Here is a 27121-nt window from a genome sequence, read left to right as displayed (position 1 = left end):
AGGTGCGTATTCACCAAAAAGCGAGCATGAGCGAGCATTCGTGTATGTTTGCTCGTGTTTGCTCGACATATTGATGTCTCGTCCATACCAGGGCGAATATCTTCAAGTTCGTAATCGTAGTTGATCTATTTACTTTGTGCGAGCACCTTTTGATGTACCGCCTTCTTCTCGATCTTTCCTGAACGCGAACAAGCATACGTTCGCTCGCTCGCTAGCCCGTACTCACCAGACGATTATTGATGCAGAATCCTCGTTCACTCTTCATTCAACAGACCCGGCTGTGACAATGTATAGTATAAACAATGTTTATAGTATACGCAATGTGGATACACGAAAGTAGTAACGCTCAAAACAATGAAGTTAGATTCATCCAAAATACCCAGTTTCTTTTTGAAGGGATAGGGAGATAAGGAGCTGAGTAAAAAATTCATAAATTGGGTAAGCTTTACAGAATGTTTCCTTATTGCGATATAAAAATGTAGGGGCGAGTTTAGAAGCTAATTTTATGAAGAACATCCGTTCATAAAATAATTTTAACCTTCCAACTGAGTTCAAAGACATGGATGTTATCAGTATATAGGCAGCAGGGCTTCTAGATCAAAACCCCATGTATTTTCTTATGGAGGTTCATTCTGCAATTTTTGGTTCCTTTCAAGGTCACGCGTACGGCAGAGTCCAATCAGAGCGCTCCAAATTGTCACGTGACCCAGATGCATCGTCGCGAGTACACCACACTGGCGCCACCTATGAGTCACTAGCTGAACTATCTATTGGTTGAAGAAGGACACTGTGAACACTAATCCTAGCGCCACCTATGAGTCACAAGCTGAACTATCTATTGGTTGAAGAAGAACACTGTAAACACTAGACATATGGGTGTTGTCATGCGACGCAGTATGCGCAGTTGCCGGTTTTATGATGTCTATCAATACGGATCGGTGTCTGTGCAACTGTCAAATGTCAATGAGGGTGCAGGACGGTGCCTGTGAGGGGGTAACCTATCAGCGTCATCGAAATCGACGCAGGATGGAACGAGTATAGTAGCGATTTTAGCGTGGAACTCCGCCCCTCGGCCCCTTGGTACTTCACCTAACCTATCGGCCCCCTTGGTACTTCACCTAACCTATCAGCTCCCTCGGCCCCCTTCAGTCACGTAATTTTAAATAAAAAAAGTTTATAGTTTTGGGATTCGAACCTGGGTCGTCCGCGCCGTAGACATTGTCCTTAGGCTCTACACCATCGTAAGATATTGAAGTTAACTGCGAATGTTGGGTATTTATAGCGTTCGTTTTGTCGGGACCGAAATTGACTCATTCATTATACTTGACAGCATTTTTATTTTTGATTTCCGTAGAATGTAATCGTCATTATCATATTGAAGATAGGAAAATATACTTAGATTTGGGAAATAATTAATATTTCATGTAAAGATGTGTATGTGTGTGTAAGAGCGAGAGGCGCGTGTGACGTAATCGATGCAAAGAGAGATGGAGATTGAGGTTTTACCGGTTCCTAGTGCAAGCAGGTGTTGTCAGTTGTACAATAAATCAATGTTTATGGAGTAATGTAGCGTTGCCGGTTTGAAAATTAAGTTATAGAACACACAGAGTCATCTATGAGTCACTAGCTGAACTATCTATTGGTTGAAGAAGGACACTGTAAACACTAGACTCATAAGACAGCATCTGTCAAATGTTAATACATGCCAGCATGGCAGGTTCGGCGTTGCCAGTTGTACAATAAATCAATGTGTATGGAGTAATGTAGCGTTGCCGGTTTTGGAATTAATCGTGAACTACTCGACGAAAATTGGAAGCGTGAAAGTGATATATTTTGTAATAATGAATTAGATTTAAGAAAAAATATGACAACCTGCGATCCGTCATTGTATACGGGGTGTCTCAAAATACATCATTGAAAACAAACATGACGTTGAAGTGTACAGGGTGCGTCAAAATATACTATTTAAGAAAAAACATGTCGGTTCAACAGAAGTCTAGCATTCCAACAAGCCAAAAGGGCACTACATCTCGTATCTTTGTTAACCAAGTTAGCATCGTCAGGAGAAAGAGGAGATTCAAAAGTATCGAGAGGTTAAGCGTTGTGGACTCAACGTGAGGGCAATGGGAGAGCGAAGTATTCGACAATGACATTTCAAAATACTTCATTTTTGCATAAGTTTCGAAGGAAAACGATCTTCCGTACGTCGTTGGTAAACAAAAATTAGTATTATAATGGCATTCAGAGAATACAGACGTAAAGTAGAGGAATTTGAGAGACGTGTCCAACAAATAAGTAAAGATATTCAATTATATGAGGAAAAGAAAATGGTTCTCAAGCAGTTGAATAATTTACACATTCAAGACAAAGTGTTCCAGCCTCAGAGTGTAGAATATGTCGTCAACGATGCTGAAAAACAAATTTTGTACTTCCGACTACAATAATTTCTGTTCAATACGTGAACGTACCGAATATGGGTGAAATTCCAAGGAAATATGCGATAAGGCTAGTATAAACAATGGAAATCGATTCATTCGACTAGCTGTTTATCAATAAAAATGTTCTCCACTCGTTTTCAGTTTCGGATATGCTCTAATTTCTCTCAGCATAATCTAAATCTAAAATGGTTTTGATCATTCTCACCTCCATTGCAAGCCGTTCCGATTTGACTACTCTCACCTCCATTGTAAGCCGTTCTGATTTGACCACTCTCACCTCCATCGCAAGCCGTTCAGATTTGACCAGACTCACCTCCTTTGCACGCTTTTCAGATTTGACCACTCTCATCTCCTTTGCAAGCTGTTCAGATTTGGCCACTCTCACCTCCTTTGTAAGAATAATGTTGATCGAGTTCAATATATAGTTTTACACCGCCCAATCCTATTGATGTCCATTTCCACATCACCCATGAGGTAGAACTATTGATGCGTTACCTTTTTTTAATGTGGAAGTCTCCCCAGTAGGCCTATCATAACCACAATCTTTGCTTCAGATTGACATCATGGAAATAAAACCGTGAATGTTGAAAGATATCTTTAATATAGAAAAATATATTTACAAAGTTGTATCCATCATATCTTCGCCGATTAAATAATGTCCCCATGGTAGAGTTTCAACTGAGTTTGGTATGAGGTAGCGCTTATCATCCATTGAACTCAAAGCATTTTTCTGCTGTTCTATCGTGAACACCTGATGTTTATCTGCTTTAATGAGATGCTGCTTCACACATTTCACCATAGAGCTCTCTAGGCAGTCAATGTAGTCTTGGAAGGTGATATCGGTATTCATGGTAGATTTCTTGACTCCCTTTGCCTTTTTAGTCATGCCGTAGTTAGAGATTATATTACGAATTTCGTCCTCTTCATATTCATCAAGTTCTAACTTCCGCTGCAGTTTTATTATGTTAGCTTCAGTTGTTAACCTTTTAGTCGAATACAACTTGGCTCGTAAACCTACAAAGTCCGTCATCGGAATACCATTGTTCTCATCCTTCATAAGGCCGGGAACTTTTTTGTTGACGCAGGGTATTCCATATATATTGTCAGAGGGATAATCTGAGGTATCGAAAAATATATAGCAATCCTCCTTCATAACTGTATAGGGGTCCTGACGCAGCTCATAGATGAGGGAATCCGTATCAGTATACATAACGGTGCAGTCCTCTCCGAAACGCTCAGCCATATACCCATAGTGGAAAGAATAGATGGTAGTCTTTGCTAAATCCAAAATAGCCTGTCCTACATATATAGGCTTGTTAAGAAAAATTTGCAGCTTATTAAGCTCAACCGCTACCAAGTTTTCATCGAAAACTGCAGCAGACTTGAACTCGGGTTTGGCAATATGCGCTTCTGCTCCATACCTTCCACACCACTCGGTTAGAAGGTGGATGTTAACCCTCTTGCGGACGTTTTCCATAGTTTTACCGAATACTGCATTATTCATCAATTTGTACAGGTTTTTTTCGAACTCATTGGTAGCCTTCTTACGGAGCTCTGTATTCAAGTCGATGTATGATTTGAGCCAAGGACTCTGCTTGAATTTCAACACACGAAGATTTTTTTTCAAAACCAATCCATTTGCTAATGCCTGCTTCAATGCTCTATAATGTATAACATATTTCTCCTTGGGTTTCAAAGTAGCCATCAGCTTCGAAATTTCTCTAGGTTTCGTCGGTGGCATCATGGTTTTCGGATTGATATGCTCCGGACAAAATGGAATATCTCGATGTTTGTCATGCAAGTGTTGAGGATACTCCAAATCTACTTCTAGAATGTAACCCTCATCGGCATTATCAGGTATGTCCATTACATCGATATTAGTGTCGGTCCATTCAAAACCTCCATATGGCAAGTATTGACTCATTGCCCATCCATACTGATTATTCACATCATAGTACATCTGATAAGTTGAGGGTTTAGACGAATCGTAGTTTGGAAGGTATTTGTTGTTTGCGTGAGCTCTTCTCTTCGAACAAACTTGACTAAGACCACCTCGAATACCTCTCTCAACAAAAAGAAACATGTCTTGATCGGTGAGTAACTCTAGTTGTTGCTTGGTATGTTTAAGCATACAATCCCAAGTGTAGCCTGGCAATGTGTAATAGTGCGCAGGGTCAAGTCCATGCGACTCGAGGATACAGGTTCTAAACCTCTCAAAGACATCAGCCAGCAGAAGAACATCGGTTTTCATGTATATGTCGACATATTCTCCTAAGTTTGAGATATTCAGTTTGTTCCATACCTCTTGTGCTCTTATGTACCGTCTTCGGGGGCAGGGTTTGTTATCGAGTTTATTGAAGAAATGATCAATGGACGGTAAATTGGTTTCTTCGAATTTTTCGAAGGAATCAAAGTAATCGTATGACATAACTCCTTTGACGGTGAGAAGATTGAATTGTTCAGGGGTGAGATCAGAGAATTGGGATTCCAAATTTGGGAATTCTGGAAGATTTGATGCTAGTTTATCGAGCGAAGAACCCATAAACCGGAAACTATCGATGAAACGGAAATTGATTCTGAAATCGGCTATCTGTTTCGTAAATGAGATATATTTTTCTTTGGTTATAGGTAATAGATCGACCTTTCCATCCATTCTTGTTGCGATATCTTTAACAATGAAGTGTGCATCATAACCGCTAAGATTATGGAAGACAACAGGGATGGTGTGTGAGTCCGTGAAGTTGACGTTGCACCCTTCATGCGCGGGGCCACGATAATTATCACATGGTATCAGGTGATTATGGTCTCGAACTTTCTTATCTTCAGGCGTGAACGGTTTTTGACATATATGACAATTTGAGGCTTTTCTAAACTCCATTTCCTGATCGAATGTCATATTTATGTCATAAGGACACCAAAACACTGTCGCCACATCCTCAGCAAGCTGATTCATCTAATCAGCAAACCATTGCATACAATCGATACCTCGATGAGCACGGTAAAATGATAGAGAGTCATCATAGCTACACTTGAGGTAATATCCCACAGCTGCTGGAACGTGATGCTGCGGCTTCTTTGGGTTATCTGTACGCTCGAGTATGCTTTCCAAGTCTGCATAAACAATGAATGGTGCCTTTTCCTTATTCTTATAGTTTTTGAATTCGAGCAGATTTTTACCTTCCTCAGGCATTTTTATAGCTGTCTCATTGATTTTCCCGCAATCTAAGATGTGACGTTCGAGAATTTTTTGAGTTCTGCAGTACCGGAGACAGCGATCACAGAAGAACTTTTGACATTTTTCTCTACTCAATTGTCGTGAAAGCAGTCTTGACAAGTTTTTGATCCATACAAAATGGTGTTTAGCAGGATCATCATCATCTTGTATGAGAAGTAGATTGATGTGTTTTTCCTTCTTATCTTTAGTTAGATATGATGGTAATATCTCTAAAGATTTCTTGATCTTTTCCAACACATAAACATTAATGGAGACATTATTTTGCTTTTCAAATCTCGGAATTTGCCGCATGGTCATTGGGAATTGAATACCTGTAAGCTTCAAAACCTTCGAGTAATGAGGATATGATGATATGCGTGATGTATTGATTCCAGCTGGATGAAGCGCTGAGGTAACGGCCCACGCAAAACATGCCTGATCATTATTCTTAACATTGATGCAGGCCTTCTTCTGTCTGATTTTACCAGGCAGCTCAATGAAAGAAGAACCAATCTGAGGAGTGAACTTACTGATGTTGACCCCCAGATTAACTACTTTTTTCAGAGCCCATCCACTGTCACGTTCTTGGAACTCCTCGAGATCTTTCATTATTGGCTCAATAATGTTATGGTGGAACCATTCATCCAGATTGGTGTCTCGGTAAATTGGGGAGTTAGAGGTGGTGAAATACTTGTGATCTCGTAGTACTTGCGCCCCTTTCGCTATTTCAAATTCACCACAGAAAATCATATTAACTTTCACAAATTCATCCTTTTTGAGGGCATCATGAATGCGGCGTTTAAAGATAATATTTGAGTCAATCAAGAAAGACCTTGGGTCCTTATGTTTAAGATTTGAGATTACGCCAGACTGGATTCGGCTACTGAAAGCTGAGTCAGTGTCATCCCAATGAACACGATTCCATGCTGTTTCATGTCGAGAAGAATGCCCTGCCCCCTTTTTCTGCATATCTTTGAATTCATTACGCATTGTTGTAATGTTCCTCAAACACGCTTCTAAATGTTGCTTCTCCCCCACAGAAGTTGCATTCTTCATCGCTTTGCGAATCTTCCTCATACCCTTGGTACACTCGTCAAGGCCCTCTTGAGCAATCTTATCATCATAATTTGGGGTTATGAGCCCCAGGATGGTGGTAATATATCGCACAAGATCAGCAAACATTGACATGCTGTAATTACAAAAAAGTTAAGTGTTGAACATTCAACGTTCTAAAGAAGACTAATGAATAGCGCAAAGCAACTGAATACATATCGCTAAACTACATATTATACTGCTTGATATAAAAAGGGGGTGGGGATAATTGTGGGTTTATTTCATAAATAAAATCCGCATCACTCAGTTCATACCCAGCTATTATCAAAGATGGAAGCAATACGGTTATTTTTCGGTCATCAAGCTGCTAAGAAAATTAGACAGTTGAATATTGAAAGTGATTTTATTCGACAGTGGTATTGCGATAAAACAATCTCCTGTTACATTATTAACGTCAACGATAAACCAATAGCATTTGCGCTGCTGTCAACCATGGATTTCGACCCTTTGAAAAAACATTCTAACCCGAAAACTCTCAATTATATTCATACGTTGGAGGAGTACCGCAGAAACGGATATGCTACAAAACTTATCGCTCACATTAAGAATCACGAAGAATTTACAGCTTTTTGCAGTAATAAGGAATCTGAATTTTTATTTGAAAAATGTGGTTGTATATATTGGGATATAATGATGTGTTCAATGTTTAGATATCCATAATAAAAAAATATAAAAATATTAGACTTTTTTTTTCAATAACTTGACAAAAAATTTTAATATCATTCCTATGCAATTACACTGTAAGAATATAAACCAGTAGATAAGGAGATTCATTGAACCAATGCCTTTGCAGAACGATAATTATGATTGAAAATTAATATTTTATCATTTTTACTCCCTCTTGAGTGGGATATGAGATATAATAATTGACATGAATTTATATGGTGATGTAATTGAATGCTCGTAGGTGGGAGTGGTTTTCTCCTAACGATATTCAGACTTTGTCGAGATTGAACGGCCAATGACTACCCTCAACGAGCGCGGTATAGTTTGGTGTTGCGCAGTTACGCTTTGCGCAGTATGGCTTGGTTCGGTGTACTAAGTATCAGTTTCGCTAAGCGCAGTTGGTCAAGTATGTGGCGGTTAAGCATATATAGACTTGTTCAATGAAAATAATTTAGTTGCAGTCAATATGTCAGATAACACGACATTCAATAAATGCGCGGCGAAGGAACCAGTTCCCCAACAAAAGGGGATTTGAGAACAGCAAAGAACGATCGAATCTGATATATATGGGCTCCGTTTCGAAAATGGATATGTTATTGGAGATACCCCTGTACAATATGAAAACGATGAACTTGTTATAAAAAACGAACATTTCAATCTTTCGCAAGGACTACTTCAACTATTATTGAAACGTGTTCCTCGACATTATACAGCTAAAGACTTGATTGTATACAAAAATATTTTAAGAATCACCAATGCTCACAAACAAAGATATAAATCCAATGGACTAGTGAACGCCAACCGCTCATGGAAGTATCGAAACATCATTTCATTATTGTTTCCACCAAAAAGAAGAAGGAATACTCAACGCAAAACCCACAGTGAGCAGCGCATAAAGAATACTAATATAAAAGCTCACAGTTATGTTGATGACGTAGAACAACAGGGTAATTCAAAGTCAAGTAGTTCCAAAGGAGAAAATGAAATAATCGTGACTCATAGATTATGTAGAGGCCCTCTTGTATTCAATACATATTAAATATTGCTCATTTAAAATGTGTTTTATTCCAATCATAGTTTTTTACCAACAACCTCTTTTCGAATAATGAGGATGCATAGAGGAAACGTTTTACTTTTCTCAACATTTGCGAATGCACACTCACCAACCCCTTTTTTTTAATCAGATATAAAAATCATTGATCAACGTTGTATGTTAACATAATTATTCAAAACTCATTAGGGAATGTTATTTCGAATCGCTAGTTAATATTCAGTACAATTAGTCCTTATAGTTGAAGGTTTCCATTCAGAGAATATATTGTGTATATTTGTAGTTTTTGTAGTGACATATATCAATAAAAATGTTTTGAAGTGAACAAACAAAAAATGGATGTAAGAATGAACTCTGCTTACTAAAGATGAATAATGTATTAAAACATGAGCTCATCTGAATGGACATCAATTAAAATTTTGAATGAAGCGGAGAAAAAATTTTGTATTGAGGGATCACACATTCGAAACTGAGGTCCTCGTCATCCTCCAGTCGCCATGTTTTTTGCAGACGGCCTGTATACATTGTTTTTTTTCAATGGGATTGCACACGGAAAACTGAGGCTTTCATCAAACTCCAGTCGCCATGTTTTTTGCAGACGGCCTGTATACATTGTTTTTTTTCAATGGAATTGCACACGGAAAACTGAGGCTTTCATCAAACTCCAGTCGCCTTGTTTTTTGGAACGTTCTGTATATGATTTTCTTCTCAATGAGACGTCCTGTATACTTCGTTTATTTCAATGGGATTGCACGTTGAAAATTAAGGCTCCCGTCACACTCCAGTCGCCTTGTTTTTTGGAACACATTAATGCAGGCATGTTTTTTTGGAATGATGCATTTTGAGACATCATGTATACATTGAGGGATCGCACGTTGAAAACTGAGATCCGCGTCATCTTATATTATCATTTTATTGTATTATATTTTGAAACACCTTGTATAATTTTTCTTTTAACAAACGTCAATGAAACATCCTGTATACACTTTTTTAAAAGGTCATGCTATATATTTTTCACTTCAATGCGACATCTTAGACAATTTTTAATTAAACATTTTCTCTCTGCTTCGAACGAAGCAGAGAGAAAATGGTGCATTGAAACACGACTTTGGTGCAATTACGCATATAGACTTGTTGGAGTGAAAATAATTCAATAAAATTGTTTGAACTAAACAATGAAAAATGTTGTATCGAAATACAACTTCATATGGATAGTATCATGCCTAAATTATGAGGTTTTCAAAATTGCCTTGAATAATCGTTAGCTAAAAGGATGTGTATACATATAAACAACTAGAAAAAATACAGTTCTTTAATAAACTTCAAGTAACAATTTCTCTGGATGAAAACCACTGTTTATACCTGACTTTTATCAGGGAAAGGTGAATGAAAATCATTATTTATACCTGACTTTTATCAGGGAAAGGTAGGTTCTTCTAACACATTTAAAAAAAAAAACCTGAAGTTTTCGAATTTACCTAATGGATTTGTGAAACACGTTTCGTCATCGCTGTGTAAAAGTGCTGAATATAAAAGTTCTTGATGACAAAATGATGCAATTGTCTCATGGATACTAAGAGTAATATCTTAATTCTGACTTTTCAAATTGCAAAAGTTACACGAAAAAACTTAGTACGCCGAACCAACCCATACTGCGCAAAGCGTAAACTAAATAGCGATAAAAATTATTTCATTTACACATGAAAAATATTTTCAATGTTCCTTTCCTCTGTTGAATTTTTAATAAATATTTGTGCTTTTACATTTCACTTTTTTCACTTCCCACTCCTCAGTAACAGCCCTATTATTTTGGTTTATTAATCGTCATAGTACACAGTTTCAAACTTTATCAAAGTCTTTATGAGATTTTCAACATGTTTGTTATTTCTTCATCATCAGCACACACCGTTTTGAATTCTATTTAAGTCTTCATCAAAGTTATAACATTTTGGTTACTTGTTCAATTATCAAGGACCCCCCTGCTTTTTTTATTTGTATCTTTTATCCCTTCTCAGTCCCCATCAAAAGTTATAACGTAATATTTTCGAAACTACTGTGGTACACTATAATTCACATATGTAATTTATTCTTGCTGCATATGAAAATGAAATAATTTATACTATAAAATATTCGTGAAACTGAGCCTTTGGGTATACCGCGCTTGTAATTTATAAAAAGATTATGAAAACTGGCACATCACAATTCACCGATGTAATTGAACCTTGAGGCATATCAAAATGCTATAATTTATACTATAAAAATGTTTATTGTATAAGTTTGAAAATGTCTGTATAGGACGAAACTGCAGTAACATTAGCTACAAATAAAAGTGGTAAAGAAGATATAAATTTTCATTTCTATTTCCGTCTAAAACCTAGCAACATTCTAAAAAGTGGTAAGCAATAATTCCCCTACCTACGTAATTGATCCTTGTAACCTACCATAATACCAAGATTTATACTATAAAAATATATAAAAACCGATTCTTGCGAAATACCATATTCATGCTTTCAATATGTGGGGGGTTGATAAACAAAGTCTCCTATTTTTCTTGTTTGCTTTAACAAAGTGTCGTGACATTTCACGTACATTTGTCTGCGACGGAAATATATGTGTTCACACAAAAAACATTTGAGCATACATTGGAGACTGTAGTTGAGTTGTGTAAGCAATAGACATTCTGTCACGATTTTTTCTAATATTTATTCAATTATCAAATCAGTTTTCAACAATGCCAGGCTGAAGTTTGATGAACAATTTTTCAAACTGCTATCTGTATATGAAAGTCATAAATGTACCTTAAATTCAATGAAATTTTCTTCTCTGATGTATTAGAACAGTAAAACTCCCTGCACTGTAAAATCATTCGTTGTTAAATGAGTACCCAACTAATGACTCATAGCTTTAACCTTCAACGTGATAAAAAATTACTTCGAAAAATGCCCAACAGCCCAATTCATTGAGACAAAATATTTAAACTGCTACAATTCTAAATATAGCGTATGCATCTCATCTGAGTGCGATTATAATATTTTCAAGTTGGAATATGATTCAATACATACGTTTTATCAGTTATAACCGGATAATGTTTGCAGTCAATGATGGCGAAAAAATATACGTTTGTTCCTAAACTTTATCATGAAAACATTTTTGCTCATGAGCGTTCATAATACTTTGTTTTCATAGATTTTTTTTCAAATGAACAAAACTTGTTTTGTAATAATAATAACATTTCTAACTCTCATATATACCTACAACATACGCTTATTATGGTAAATACTCATCAGAAAACTACTTTTTCGGCTATTACCACGACGAGAATTGAATCAATCAATTTTCAAAACATTCTGTAGTGAAATAGGGCAAAAAAATTTTTACAATTTTCGTATTGTAATTGTTGGAGAATGTTACAACTTGTATTTTTTCCATCAATTTTCATAAATTTGGTTGTGAAATTTGTTATAAAATTAGTTGTAGCTTTCATATTTTTTTCCACATCATAAATCTTGTACTATAATATTGGATCTCCTAGTGAGAAACATTTAACAAGTATCTACGGAAATTTATTTCACTATTCCTCAACTCCTTATTTTATAGTGGAATTTTAAAAAAACGTTTTACAAGTCTTGTTGATTTCTACACCAAATAATTTTGTATGTTGTTTTTTGTTGTTACTTTTCAACTACTATCTACACTTGGAACATTTAAATTGTTACTTGTTACAACTTTTGTGGTTTTCATATCCAATCAGAAGGTTGGTCTCATTATTATGAAAAATTCTACCACTTCATCACCACCTCCATAATTATGATAATAGTTTGACTCCTCTCTCGTAAAATGTTCACCATAGTATTTGTAGTGTATCAATTCGTTTTTTATGTAGATGACCTAATAACCGTGACAATTATCCGCCTCATACTTCCCAATATCATATTTCATTCTCGACTTGAAATGTGAAATGAAACGAGAATTTCTGAATATTCAACTATCTACTATTTGAAACCAAATTTCACATTAAATTTCATAACTATTTCCTGAACAACTCTAATCAAAATATATGCTAATATCGTAGATACTATAATGAGAATTCTATAAAGATTAAATTCCATTTGGTATGGCTAAAAAATATACGTGTTTCTGAACTTTATAATGAAAACATTTTCCATCGTGATCATTCATAATACTTAATTTTCATAAAGTTTTGTCAAATAAACAAAAATTATTTTGTAATGATAAACACATTTTTTTATTCTCATATACACCTATTATGGTGAATACTCGTCAGAAAACAACTACTTCTTCAGCTATTACCACGACGAGAATTGAATCAATCAATTTTCAAAACATTCTGTAGTGCAATTGGGAAAACACTTTTTTACAATTTTCGTATTGTTGTTGAAGAATGTTCCAACTTGTATTTTTTAAATCAATGTTCATAAATTTGGTTGTGGATTTTTTTATAAAATTAGCTGTAGCTTCCATATTTTTTCCACACCATAAATCTTGTACTAGAATATTAGATCTCCTAGTGAGAAACATTCAACAAGTATCTACAGAAATTTATTTTACTATTCTTCAACTCCCTATTTTGTAGTGGAATTTTGAAAAACTTTTCATAAGTCTTGTTGTTGATTTCTTCACCAATTAATTTTGTATTGGAATTCTTGACTAGTGTTGAATTCTATAGTTTTTTTGTTGTTACTTTTCAACTACTATCTACACTTGGAATATTCAAAATGTTATTTCTTACAACTTTTGTGGTTTTCATATCCAATCAGGTTGGTCTCATTATTATGATAAATTCTAACCACCTCCATAATTATGATAACAATTTTACTCCTCTCTCATAAAATTTTAACCATAGCATTTGTAGTGTATCAATAAGAGTAAATTTGAATCTACTCACTTCTAATATTTTATTCTTTGGATGTCACCTCAAATATGTTCTTGGATATGTCACTAATGCACACCCACACACACCCACACACACACACACACACACACACACACACACACACACACACACACACACACACACATACCTGTCGCGCAATAGTAGTGTGGACACCACGCCCTGGTGTGAATTGTGGGGTCATCGAAGTTATTATAACCAGGCGGTAGAGGCTTATTAGGTGAATACCCAGCTATTTCCAGTTCTTCTTTACACACCGAAGCCAGTGACTTTTCATCAAAACAGACATCTGTGGCCATGACCACACCTCAACGGTAACTGCAGGTCAACCCACTGATGTCATTTTGTGGCCACATACACAATTCACACACCTCAAAATTTCAAGGTCATTATCTCCAAGGACATTATTTCAGGTATCATTATGTGGCCATATACACTTGGTTTATATAGTGTTTATATAAAATTATAGAAAAATTCCTGAAAGCTGGCAATATAGATTTTTTCATTTCGATTATTTTCGAAACAACTGAAAGTATTAAAAACTCTAAAGGGAATGTTTTTATTTGTCAGTGGATCATTTCTACATATGATAATAGAACATTTCAAATAAAAAAAAAAAGATTTTGATATAGAAACTTTTATAATCGACACTTGTTTTATTTGGTGAACGTTTCGTCGTTCAACCAACATCCCAAAAATGCGTTTTGGACTCTTCGAACTCTTCAATTTTTACCTTTCTCTTGTTTATACTACAAAAAGTTTTTCATGAAATCAAACTGCTGAATCATGAATAAAATTTGCTCTCGATAATGCAGTAGTCGCCATTGATTTCATGCAGTATATTTCAATGTATTAAATTTCGATATATGATTCACTGAAAAATCTTAGCAGATTGAAAAGATACTGGAAATGAATAAAGAAATAATAATAATAACGTCTTTATCATTCTCATTTATATTTCTTTTCACAATTGTTTAGTCAATGTTGAATGAATTGAAAATAAAATGCGAAGTTCAACTCGGTGGCAAAGAAAGCCAGTTTATTGTTCTTTTATAAAAGTTATAATTGTTTTTATTTCGATTATTTTCGAAACAACTGGAACTTTTGGTTTCTCTACAAACACCGAAGTCGGCAACTGCACCGTTCGCTCCATATCAATCTACTGATGCCACTTAGTGGCCACATACACACTTCAAACACTTCAAAATTTCAAGTTTATTATCTCCAAGGTATCAGGTATCATTATGTGGCCATACACCGTCATATCCAACTGCGTTAATAAACAATAATCAATGAATCTTCATTAGTTTCATTTGTACTACAATTCCCAGAGTAAATTCTATAATTCACTTCGAAATCTATCGAAACAAAATCTATAATGAATTAAAATATTGAAAATCCCAATATGTAATATGGAGTCAGATGCTGAAAGTCTCTTCAAAATGAGTTAGAACACGAATTGTACAAATTCCTTTGGAAAGTGCTCACTCACTATTTTGAACATATTTTCTATCAAGCTCTATCTTTGAAAATACAAGAAGTTGGATATGTTCTTTAAAAAGTAATCGATCGTATATTGTTGCCGATTTATCAACCTTATTTCGACAATTAAACACGTCTTCTTCCACACTGGTTTACTTTACTTTAATTTTTTTTATATACACCAAAGCTTTCGACTTATCATCGGAAATAACTACAATGCATATCAACCTACTGATATCATTTTGTGGCCAAAATAATTATGTTGCCATTCATACACAGTCGTGCCCGAATGCCTTAATGAAAATAATGAACTCCTGGCCACTGAAAGTGGATTGAAATTCCATGAATTGAAATCGGAATTGAGCATGCGCACAAAATGTAGTCATCACAATTGATATATTTCAATGTATGGAATTCCCAACTTTGATTTCATCAAATAGTTGAAAAACGTAATTCAAAATATGAAATGTAATGGAAAAATCTTTCAAATTTTGAAATTTGATTCATTGCAATTAGTTAGAAACCAGACTGATGAATGTGCTACCATCCGCCCAAGATGTGTAGAAACCCTGGTGACATTACAGATTTGTTTGGCGTGAAAGCAAACAATTGAGTAAAACAATTATAGAAATTTCATGTTATCAGTCTTCATTAATTTTTTTCACTTCTTGACTGTGTTGAATATAACTTTTCATACTGGAGTTCATACATTAATAGCGTTGAAACAGGCGAATTTCTCCACATCAAATTTTGGATGTTACCTTCTGTCTTCTCTGCCTTTCAAAAAGCCAGGAAGAAATCACGGGTGCTTCGTCCCTCCCATTACTCAAACCGTTCTTCGTAACCATCATCCACGTGCGACGGGGGTCATCAGAAAATCCTATTCAGCTGAATTGACAAAACTTTCAATGTTGGATATTGATATGCCCATATTTACATCTTGAGCTAAGTGACAAATATATCTGACTGTGCATCTTCTCAAAACACGCCGATGAATAGTGTTTATATAAACACTCTCGATCCCTCGGCCATATAGTTTTACATTGTATGAGAGACAGATCCGGTGTTTAAAAAATCTGAATTGAAGAAATCTGTTTCTTCCTGAAATTAGAATATATATTACCATACAATGCTTTCGCTAGGTATTAATTGAAGGTATTGTCACTGTCGAGTGATATTGTGAATACCTCACTTATATCTGAACTGTTCTCAATTTGATCAGGTACGTCGATACATCTCTATTGGAACTAGTGTGTCAATAAGCTTGCTGCAATTTGAACAATATTCCGTTTTATGTTCATGATGTTTTATGATCAAGTACTTCATACTTTGAATCCATTCAAATCAAAAATAGTTTGTACTTTCACTTCAATTGAATAAATTTAATAAATCGCTTTTCCGAATAACGCGTGTTGAAGTTGTTATGAATAAGCGGTTATGTTCAACTGTTTAGAATATATTTCGCTTATCAAACTTGGGCTACTATTGATGTAATTAGATTTATAAGAGTAATTTCACTGTTGTCGCAGAGGTTGATGAAAATCATTGTATACAACTAGTATAGTACAAGTTTATAAATTGAAATAAAACGTTTTCAAATTGTGCCCAAATAGTAACTTTATGAAAACTAAAAGTAAAGCTGAAGCAAACCTCAATATCCATCTTGACTCGCCTGTTGCATTATAATACGACTGGACCACTGGTCCTTTTCAGCGCAAACAAATCATTCGTCGTATTTTAAAAAGTCATTCTTCTGGACTAATAAATAAAAAAAGGCTTTTGAGCGTTAGACAGTTGGGTATATAGATCGATTCCTACTATTGAAACTGTTGATATTCATTGCGTTTCGCTTGACCCGGGCTAGAAATCACAAGTTCAAAGATAAATATTTCAATTTCTTTCAGTATGTTTTAAACAAAGTTGGGGCATTAATAATTTTTTCAATTCGTTTACTAGAAATTCAATACGAAATATTCAGTGAATGCTCAAAATTCAAACTCTAACTTGCTCATTGATTGTCGCACACTTTCCAAAATTCTTTGGGTGATGCATATGACACCACAAATATCATTAATTCATTTCCATCCGCCACTCTCGTTACATAAACATTCAATTTGAGATGCCTTCAGATGAAATAATGCAAGGGATTCAAGTCCGAAGATCGTAGTGGCCAAGACTGAGGTTCCTCAAGGCCTGATAAAACTGTTATGAAAAAATGTAACAAATATATTAACGAGCAAAAGGACTGAAATATGCAAGTACTCCGTGTTCTGAAATGTGTCTTCGAAAAACTATCTTTATATCGGTCGGTCGGTAGCCAGGCGGTTCGACGTGGGTGCTTTGTTCACTCACTCGAATTGACTGCCGTGTTGGTTGGTGGTTCAAACCCTAGTCTGAAAGATCGATTTCCACTTGCTATCGTCCAACCCGTGTTAGGAATCATACGTTAAAATGTAAGACTCCGTTAATCCTTAGCTCGCACAAGTTTCGACTTCTGAGGATTATCGTTCGTAGGGGTGCAACAGCTGGTTAATGGAAAAACATTTTTTCAAACAGATCACACCATTTAGGCAAGGATTTTAGCATTGACACCAATGCTAAAATCCACTATCTGCCATAGCATATAGAGATAATCCTAGAAACGATTGTTATGAAAGTTTATGCTGGCCTCCCGAGAAAACTTCATATACAGATGTGGAGAATAAATATCGGAACATAGGAACCCCAATGCAATCTGGACGTAGGTCGCGATAGCAGTAGACCAATTCAAAATTGAAATTTCGTCATTACAGAATATCAAATATTCGATTGAATCACTCTACGATGATGTATCCCCACTCACAATGGGCTCGTGTCCGCACTGGCACGGCAGAGTTAAACTGTTATAGAGGATGTGTGTATGTCTGACTTTAAGAAAGATTTTGAGACCCCAAAGCTTTATTGTTTTCGGGAAATTATTTGCTGCGGTGACTGTAACAAATAATTTCTCCTATGAAGAAAGAGGTGCTGTTGAAACCAAATGTCCCCAAAAGTAATAGGAAATAGAAGAACCGTTAAAATGATTTGATTTTGTAGTCTTTCTAGGTATTTGACAGCATTTAGGCTACTATAGATACAAAAAGGAGCTATAATTCCTGTCCAAACATTGAGTTTTTGTGGTTACTGAGTACGCACAGAAATACCTAGCTGTTGATTTGCACGAAACTAATATCAAACAATGGATGATGGATTATGTTTCATATGCACGAATAATGAATCAGTTCTAAAATACCACCAACCATATTCATACTGAATATAACTTGAGTTTTTTCCCAACACCAAACAACCATTTTCAACACCTCGACATGTGTTTCGATCACCAAGTGATCATCTTCAATAATATAAACACATTTTAATGGTTGAGAGTAGGAGTTACTTCATTTCAGGCAGACTGTGACGTCATCATAGCAGTCAGGTTGCCTCTCGGCTCGTCATAAAAGGCAGATAGACTACCCAGTCAACCAGAGTATACCAAATTGTCATGTGGTGTCATGTCACCCCGCGGTGAACTAATCAGAGTGTACCAAATTGTCACGTAGTGTCCTCAAACTGTCACGCAGCTCACCAGCTAATCAGTGCGCACACTTTAGCATCTCAGAACATCGTGGCGGGAAATTTTAAATTTTCTGTGGACATAAATAGTTCAGGCAGACAGACGACCAGACGTATCCCTCAACGAGACAGACCGCCCAGTCACGTGACGCGCTTACGTCAGCCCATCTTTTCGCTCAACAAAATTTTGTTTCATGACATCATAAAAAAAAATTCGTTGGAGAATTGAACGCACGACTTGGGTGCGATAGACTTGATCGTTAGCCTCAACACCACCGTTAGATATTGAAAGTAATTGCAAACTGTTTATAGTGATAGCTTCGGTTATTGCTTTCGGTCATTACCATCCAGGTGTTCAATCTTCGTTTGACAACGCCTAAAGCGATGTCAATGACAGGTTCCGGTTCGATGAAGTTGTTTGCAACACCCCTCGTTTGCAAGGAGTCAGCAGCTTCATTACCCTCCAGGGCAGAAATCCAGACTAGAAACAATCTATTAAGTCTTATTCCTATCGAGAAGAGCCGTTTTTGGCAATGTATACGTTGCTCGGTAGGAGTCCTACACCACTTGACTTTTCGAAAAAAATTTCATTGACTTGTGTATGAGGTTGGATTCTTCCAATCTCTCCGCACACAATTCAATAACGTGAATTTCTGCTTGCATGAGTTCCTAGGCAGGTTGTTATCTCTGTCCTGGGTCTACGACTCAAAACACCTGCATCACTCCGCTACACTAACTCATACTTACTTTTCACAACACTCCCCACATTTCTTATATTTTATAACACGATATCTTTCAAATAATCTCATGGCGATCATGTTTTTTCTCTTTGATTGTTGTATTTTGTTCTCATATCATTCCAAGCGCACCCGACTCGTTATCTCTCAAACGCCAACGCCCCTACACTGATAAGCCACTTCCGACTCTGTCATAATTGGTTTTCTCAATACATCTTCAAACGAAACTAAATATTTTTTACTGAACAGTGATAATAATTCATATGTAAAAACAATTCGAAAAACAATGAAAAGCAAAGCCATCACTATCAACAGTTCGCAATTACTTTCAATATCTCACGGTGCTATCGAGGCTAACGATCAAGTCTATCGCACCAAGGACCTGCGTTCAATTCTCCAACGAAAACTTTTGTAAAAGGTCGTGAAACAAAAATGTGTTGAGCGAAAGATGAGCTGACATAAGTGCGTCACGTGACTGGGCGGTCTGTCTTGTTGAGGGATACGTCTGGTCGTCTGTCTACCTGAATTATTCATGTCCACAGAAAATTTAAATCTCCCGCCACGATGTTCTGAGATGTAGAAGTGTGCGCTCTCATTAGCTGGCGAGCTGCGTGACAGTTTGAGGACACTACGTGACAATTTGGTACACTCTGATTGGTTCACGGCAGGGTGACAGAACACCACGGGACAATTTGGTGTACTCTGGTTGACAGGTAACCTGGCTGCTGTGATGACTCACAGTCTGCCTGAAATTAGATAACTTCTACTGTTGAAGTCCCATTAATCCCTTATTTTTCACTTTAGGAAAAAAATTGTCAATAACTTTAATTATTGAAATTTAATTTTCTACCAGAAAAAATATATGCAGGGCCTTCCATTAGAACTACAAATTAAAAAGGCAATGCGCTCAACTGGTTTTTGTTATTCCTTGCGTGTTAGTTGGTGTAAAAAATCACTCATTTGCTAATGTCGTTTTTTCAGTAACAAAGTCAATAATGGTGTTCACTTAATTTAGTTCAACTTGTTTATCCATTTATCTAACTGATAAACCACCTTGTAACAAAGTAAGGCGTACCCTTTGGCATAAATTTTATAAATTTAAGAGTCCTCATATTACCGTGTGAGTATTAGTAAGTAGTAATAAGGCATTTTTATAATATTGTTTCCTGGCTCAAGGGCGTGCAGAGAATTTTTTGGAATTTTTTTCTTTGAAAAGTGAGCACGACACGACAAAAATACATGAGAGCATGAAATTGTATTTTCAATTCTTCATTTTGATATTGATAACAGAGTTGTATGAAACTGGTGGTGAATATTGATTTTCATCACATATATCAATCAGACAACTTTACCAAGTTTTAACACAATCGCCAAAATTCCGTTTGCAGGTAATACAAAACTGTTTTATTATTACTATTCAAGACGAGTGATAAAGCACTATGTTTATTCAAAGTTTTTTATAAGATACGAGAGGGAATTACCCCACGAAACTAAAGTCATCACTAAACCTATGCCCTGCAATTAGACCAAATTTCAAATGAGAAACTGACGAGTTCAAAGATTCTTTCAGTTCCATATTACTCAAACGTGGTTTTGTACAATTAATTCCTATTGATTCATATATTTTAAAAATCTTCATTGAAAAAAGTTCGTAAGATTTTCACAACCAGTTTAATAAACCCGTAATACTGGATTTCCTACAAAATAGCGTCAACAGGCTTCGTTATTGGTTTTTGGGGTGATTCATTTTTGAAAGATATATTGTCAATATTGTGAAGCTCACCAATTACCACACTCTTCAACGATTGTCTTAAGTGGAAAGCACAATATTTCGATATATTTTATTTTTATTCTGATTACGAAAATCTGTACACATTTCTAAACAGTTTTTCATTATCCTGGAATGATACAATTAGATATACTGCCCATATTCTATTAACTAAATCATGTCTCAAAAGGCTAATAAATGATAATTTCTACGATCTGTATAGTTTTTTGTTAGAAGCCATCCCAACATTTGGGATGTGGATATACCTATTATGGACGGACGTTGGGATTTATTTAACCTCCAGCTTTTTAGCGACGAAAATCAATTGTAGGTAGTTAGTCTTCTTTGAAGAATTTGTTTGAAAATTTCTGAAAAAACTAGTTGAATAGATCACTAGTTGAAATCTGTAAATTGTGTCACATATCATATCATATTTGAATATCTTTCATTTGCATTAGGTGAACATGAACGTTTTATTTCTGAAGATCGTAAGAAAAGCCTCTTGGCCTTAATAAATAATGAACACCTGATGGTCCACACAAGGCACCTTTAAACACAAGTTGCGAGAATTCAATTTTGCTTCAATCCGCTCGATAAATAAATCGAGAGTCCTTGAAAGTAGTTTCCAAGACGCATGTTATTGTAGAGGCAGCACTGGGCAGACGAAAGTGATGGCCACATGAGGTAGACAAAATTTTGATGAGTTAACACAACTTTTGACACATCCCTGAACCATCACTCTGGGGTCAAATAGAGAAGTAGGTACCATTGTGATCAGAAGACCGCGTAGATTCGTTTAAAATAGGTCCGCATTCAGTGGCCTCAAAAAATGGCCTCTCAAAGTAGGTAGGCCACACCATGCGTGTTGCTAGACGGCATGTGGCCACACAACTATTGCGCGACAGGTACACACACACACACACACACACACACACACACACACACACACAAGTCACTCGAATTAAAAGGGTTTCTCAATACGCGTCAACAGGGAATAGTTATAGCCATAAATAATTCTTTAGCGATAAGTGACTTCAGACCCCAGATATATGCATAAATACATGTTGCCAAGTTTATTAGCGAAACATCCTAAATAACGATCAGGTTTCCAATCAATTTTCAAACGGAAGCTATAAAAAGACGTACTACTCGATATTTCAATTTCCCAAGTCGTCGAATGATAAATACGATTTCACTATAAATAATATATTTACCAATCGATGGTTTGAACATATAAAATGGAAATATAAAATCATAGTGTTGATGAAAAATACATCATTGATTTGATCTTCTATAAACAAAAAAATTAATTATATTTTATTCTATCAAAAATCGGTTCTAGTTCATATCATAAACGATTTTTGATCTTTCCGTCATGCGTTATTTGTTTGAGACGTTTTTTGAAGCACTAAGCCACTTTGTATACGCGTATTTTGCATTGTTTTACTCACTATCAGGTATTGTCAAAAAGTATTTTGATACGCCTTGTATACGTTTCTTCTGTAAAAAAATCAATCGAAAATTTCCTTAATCTAAGACGTCCTGTTTCATAAAACATGATATGAAGTGCTCTGAAACATATGCACCGTTGTCATATATTTTCTTCACACAATGAACCTAACATAAATTTCTTGCTCTATATCATGAAATTGAATTTCAGGAAATCCACCTGCGAGAAACCAAAAATAAAAAACAATGTTTCAAATTATACGAACACTCTCTCAATAAACGACAACATGAATGAAAGTTATTCGTAACTTACTATGCGTTTTATTCAACTAGAAAGCTGCTCACAAAATGAGCTTCTGTTTACTACATTATAAATGTGTATATAGACAAGATATGGCATTGTCAAAGGCGACTAGATAAAATACGAGAAAAACTCTTATTCAGCTTGGATGATTTTCAAGTAGAATTCATAATCACGTTTCCCGATTCTGAGGCTGCCATCTAACATCAAAACAAATTGTGCGGTACAATAATTACTGTAAGAGATAGTATTCGAGAAAAATGGATGTCAGCAATTACCGGTTCTTATCTTTTATTCATTATTAAAGATTGAGAAATATCAGTAATTGTTATTTCTTATCTTCTGATGTATGTAGGATAAGAATAGTTGCCCAGGGTTGGCTTGAGGAATACGTAAATACCTCTGAACCGTTTTGTATTACAAAATAATTGAAAAAAACGTTAATCCTCAAAAACTATGTATAGAAAAACACTCAAGTATATTTTGGAAAATTAATGATAATTCAACAACAACTCTCACGACCTTTGAATTAAATTAAATTTGAATAAATTCTTTTGTGAAAAAGTCAAAAACGTATAAAAAATCTTGCAATGAAAATTCATAAAGTGAACATGAAAAACACTTACGTTCAGATAAAATCGTTGCACTTGTCACTAGTATCACTGATACAACTAACTCATCATTTTGCCTCGCAGGAGGTATTTATAGGAAAATAAGTGATGACATATTTCAAAACCAAACAAAGAGCCTTTGTTCCGTCGCTTTGAGAACTGCATATCTCTGGGTGCTGATTCGGCATTGACAGTGATCAATGTCACCTTGGCTAAGAAAAGGAAAATAGGTGATGACATATTGTGCAATCAAACAAAGAGCCTTTGTTTCGTCACTTTGAGCCACGTGTCTGGCTTTATCGATAAGTGATAGCGATAATGCTGCATACCTATATTATATATTTTTACCAACTTGAAATAAAACAAAAAATTTACTGTTTCAATTAAAATATTCATTTTTTTATTAAAATTCATAATTGTTGTACAAGTCTAATTAGAATACATACTGACATCGTAGATTCTATGATATCTCTATAAACGTCAAATTACATTTGTGACTTCTTTTCCTCTTGCCTCGTTGTGTGTTCTGGAACAAATTCAACAGTTTTTTTTAATGACGAAGATCTTGAAATATATTTTTCAATTCACATTTGAATGGTGTATTCTTTGGAATTGCGCCTGCGCAAATATCCTCATTGACTGATGTCGAACGAATCGATTTCCATTGTTTACGCTAGCCTTCGGGCATATTTCCTTGGAATTTCACCCACATTCGTTTACATATTGAACAGAAATTATTGTAGTCGGAAGTACAAAATTTGTTTTTCAGCATCGTTGACGACATATTCTACACTCTGAGGCTGGAACACTTTGTCTTGAATGTGTAAATTATTCAACTGCTTGAGAACCATTTTCTTTTCCTCATATAATTGAATATCTTTACTTATTTGTTGGACACGTCTCTCAAATTCCTCTACTTTACGTCTGTATTCTCTGAATGCCATTATAATACTAATTTTTGTTTACCAACGACGTACGGAAGATCGTTTTCCTTCGAAACTTATGCAAAAATGAAGTATTTTGAAATGTCATTGTCGAATACTTCGCTCTCCCATTGCCCTCACGTTGAGTCCACAACGCTTAACCTCTCGATACTTTTGAATCTCCTCTTTCTCCTGACGATGCTAACTTGGTTAACAAAGATACGAGATGTAGTGCCCTTTTGGCTTGTTGGAATGCTAGACTTCTGTTGAACCGACATGTTTTTTCTTAAATAGTATATTTTGACGCACCCTGTACACTTCAACGTCATGTTTGTTTTCAATGATGTATTTTGAGACACCCCGTATACAATGACGGATCGCAGGTTGTCATATTTTTTCTTAAATCTAATTCTTTATTACAAAATATATCACTTTCACGCTTCCAATTTTCGTCGAGTAGTTCACGATTAATTCCAAAACCGGCAACGCTACATTGCCCCATAAACAATGATTTATTGTACAACTGGCAACGCCGAACCTGACATGCTGGCATGTATTAACATTTGACAGATGCAGTCTTATGAGTCTAGTGTTTACAGTGTCCTTCTTCAACCAATAGATAGTTCAGCTAGTGACTCATAGATGACTCTGTGTATTCTATAACTTAATTTTCAAACCGGCAACGCTACATTACTCCATAAACATTGATTTATTGTACAACTGACAACACCTGCTTGCACTAGGAACCGGTAAAACCTCAATCTCCATCTCTCTTTGCATCGATTACGTCACACGCGCCTCTCGCTCTTACACACACATACACATCTTTACATGAAATATTAATTATTTCCCAAATCTAAGTATATTTTCCTATCTTCAATATGATAATGACGATTACATTCTACGGAAATCAAAAATAAAAATGCTGTCAAGTATAATGAATGAGTCAATTTCGGTCCCGACAAAACGAACGCTATAAATACCCAACATTCGCAGTTAACTTCAATATCTTACGATGGTGTAGAGCCTAAGGACAATGTCTACGGCGCGGACGACCCAGGTTCGAATCCCAAAACTATAAACTTTTTTTATTTAAAATTACGTGACTGAAGGGGGCCGAGGGAGCTGATAGGTTAGGTGAAGTACCAAGGGGGCCGATAGGTTAGGTGAAGTACCAAGGGGGCCGAGGGGCGGAGTTCCACGCTAAAATCGCTACTATACTCGTTCCATCCTGCGTCGATTTCGATGACGCTGATAGGTTACCCCCTCACAGGCACCGTCCTGCACCCTCATTGACATTTGACAGTTGCACAGACACCGATCCGTATTGATAGACATCATAAAACCGGCAACTGCGCATACTGCGTCGCATGACAACACCCATATGTCTAGTGTTTACAGTGTTCTTCTTCAACCAATAGATAGTTCAGCTTGTGACTCATAGGTGGCGCTAGGATTAGTGTTCACAGTGTCCTTCTTCAACCAATAGATAGTTCAGCTAGTGACTCATAGGTGGCGCCAGTGTGGTGTACTCGCGACGATGCATCTGGGTCACGTGACAATTTGGAGCGCTCTGATTGGACTCTGCCGTACGCGTGACCTTGAAAGGAACCAAAAATTGCAGAATGAACCTCCATAAGAAAATACATGGGGTTTTGATCTAGAAGCCCTGCTGCCTATATACTGTTATCCATTCGATACGTGTGTTTGTGAGGTGAGGTATCTTCGAAATTACTTTTTTTTTTTACATAATATAATGGGTTCATTCAGGCTAATTTAGTTTTTTATTGAAATTTATATATTATAAAAGTAAATCATCTCCCAAGTATCTCACAAAATTTTCCGGTTTATATGTCAATTAACAACTGAGCAAGAACAATTGAAAATGTGAGATCGCCCGCAGTACATCTCGTCGTCACACCAGTCAAACAAGCCTCGAGCGGTGGCAACCGGGCCTGTAGTTTGAGATTATGAACCGCTGAAAATGAATTTTCTACTCCTAACAGTTCACCCAATTTCATCCCCTTCATGTCGAGCGGACCATAATTTTTTCCTTTCTAAAAATTTTCATGTTCATAATATTTTTTATCAACATTTTTCGCCACTTCATAAGGCTTCCTATCTGTTTCAATTTGCATTTTTATTATTATATTTTCATAGCGGAATCAACCATATTTTACAATCCGCCCTGAATCCGTCCCTGCCCTGTTTTATCGAACAGAGGTCGCGTTCGTTCGCTCCCTATGTTGTGCAACATGGAAGCACAAGATACATCATGCGAGGTCGTTATTATTTCAATCACCGATGACGCCTGCCAGATATATATGGGAATGACTGCGAGATTTATTTATGTCCGATGAATGATGCACGCGTTTGCTCGGTTCCAACTCTTCTCATTTTCTTCTTCTTCTTCTCCTTCTTTTGCGGCCGACGCCGATCGCTCATGCCGTTTTCCGTACCTGTTGGATGATCGCGGGAAAGTTTGCCCGGATAAAGGGGCTGGGATGTGATTAAAACGCATCGACTGGCACGGTGATCCACTTCGGCGATAGTTTGAGGAACTTTTTGAAATCCGTCGAGTCGGAGGGTTCAATTTTTTTCGGTAGTTCAAGGCTTTTGTCGTCTGTTCGGTATACGATGGAGTAAGGAAGTTCGGATTCTTTGGAGTCGAGCTGATATTTTCTAGAGTACGTTACTTGAAGTTTGTTGGGTATTGGAGTTAGATTTGTATTTTCGATATTGTTCTATCTTCAGAAAATAAAAGAGTAATGGGAAGGTCACGAAAATCGCGACAGCCGAGCAATGGCGACCACAGGGCGATGAGAAGTATCTTGCATGGGCACGAAACTTCGGTCAATCAGTCAT

At 36.2% G+C, this 27121-nt stretch overlaps 1 protein-coding gene and 1 long non-coding RNA gene across 5 annotated transcripts in view; one reads left to right on the top strand and one right to left on the bottom strand.

Annotated features, from left to right (window-relative positions):
• The window catches only part of LOC141485747 (uncharacterized), a 726844-nt gene that overhangs the window by 195976 nt on the left and 503747 nt on the right, over nt 1–27121 (top strand). The window lies entirely within an intron of this gene.
• On the bottom strand, nt 1724–18404 carry LOC141485679 (uncharacterized). 2 transcript variants are annotated; one of them, XM_074182891.1, is made up of 2 exons: nt 13389–18404; nt 1724–6841 (listed from the first exon to the last, which is right to left on the bottom strand). In XM_074182891.1, the coding sequence occupies exon 2, from the start codon at nt 5389–5391 to the stop codon at nt 3055–3057; it is 2337 nt and encodes a 778-aa protein (XP_074038992.1). In that variant the 5' UTR covers nt 5392–6841; nt 13389–18404; the 3' UTR covers nt 1724–3054. The 2 variants fall into 2 exon arrangements, with proteins under 2 accessions (XP_074038992.1, XP_074038993.1); XM_074182892.1 differs by lacking the exon at nt 13389–18404 and adding an exon at nt 11281–11341.

Source organism: Leptinotarsa decemlineata, unplaced genomic scaffold, assembly GCF_025532065.1.
Source record: "Leptinotarsa decemlineata unplaced genomic scaffold, Ldec_3_MD MMD2_tig00026330_RagTag_RagTag, whole genome shotgun sequence".
Lineage (NCBI taxonomy): Eukaryota > Metazoa > Arthropoda > Insecta > Coleoptera > Chrysomelidae > Leptinotarsa > Leptinotarsa decemlineata.
The sequence above is the reverse complement of the archived record's forward strand: the minus strand, read 5'-3'. Positions and strand labels throughout refer to the sequence as shown.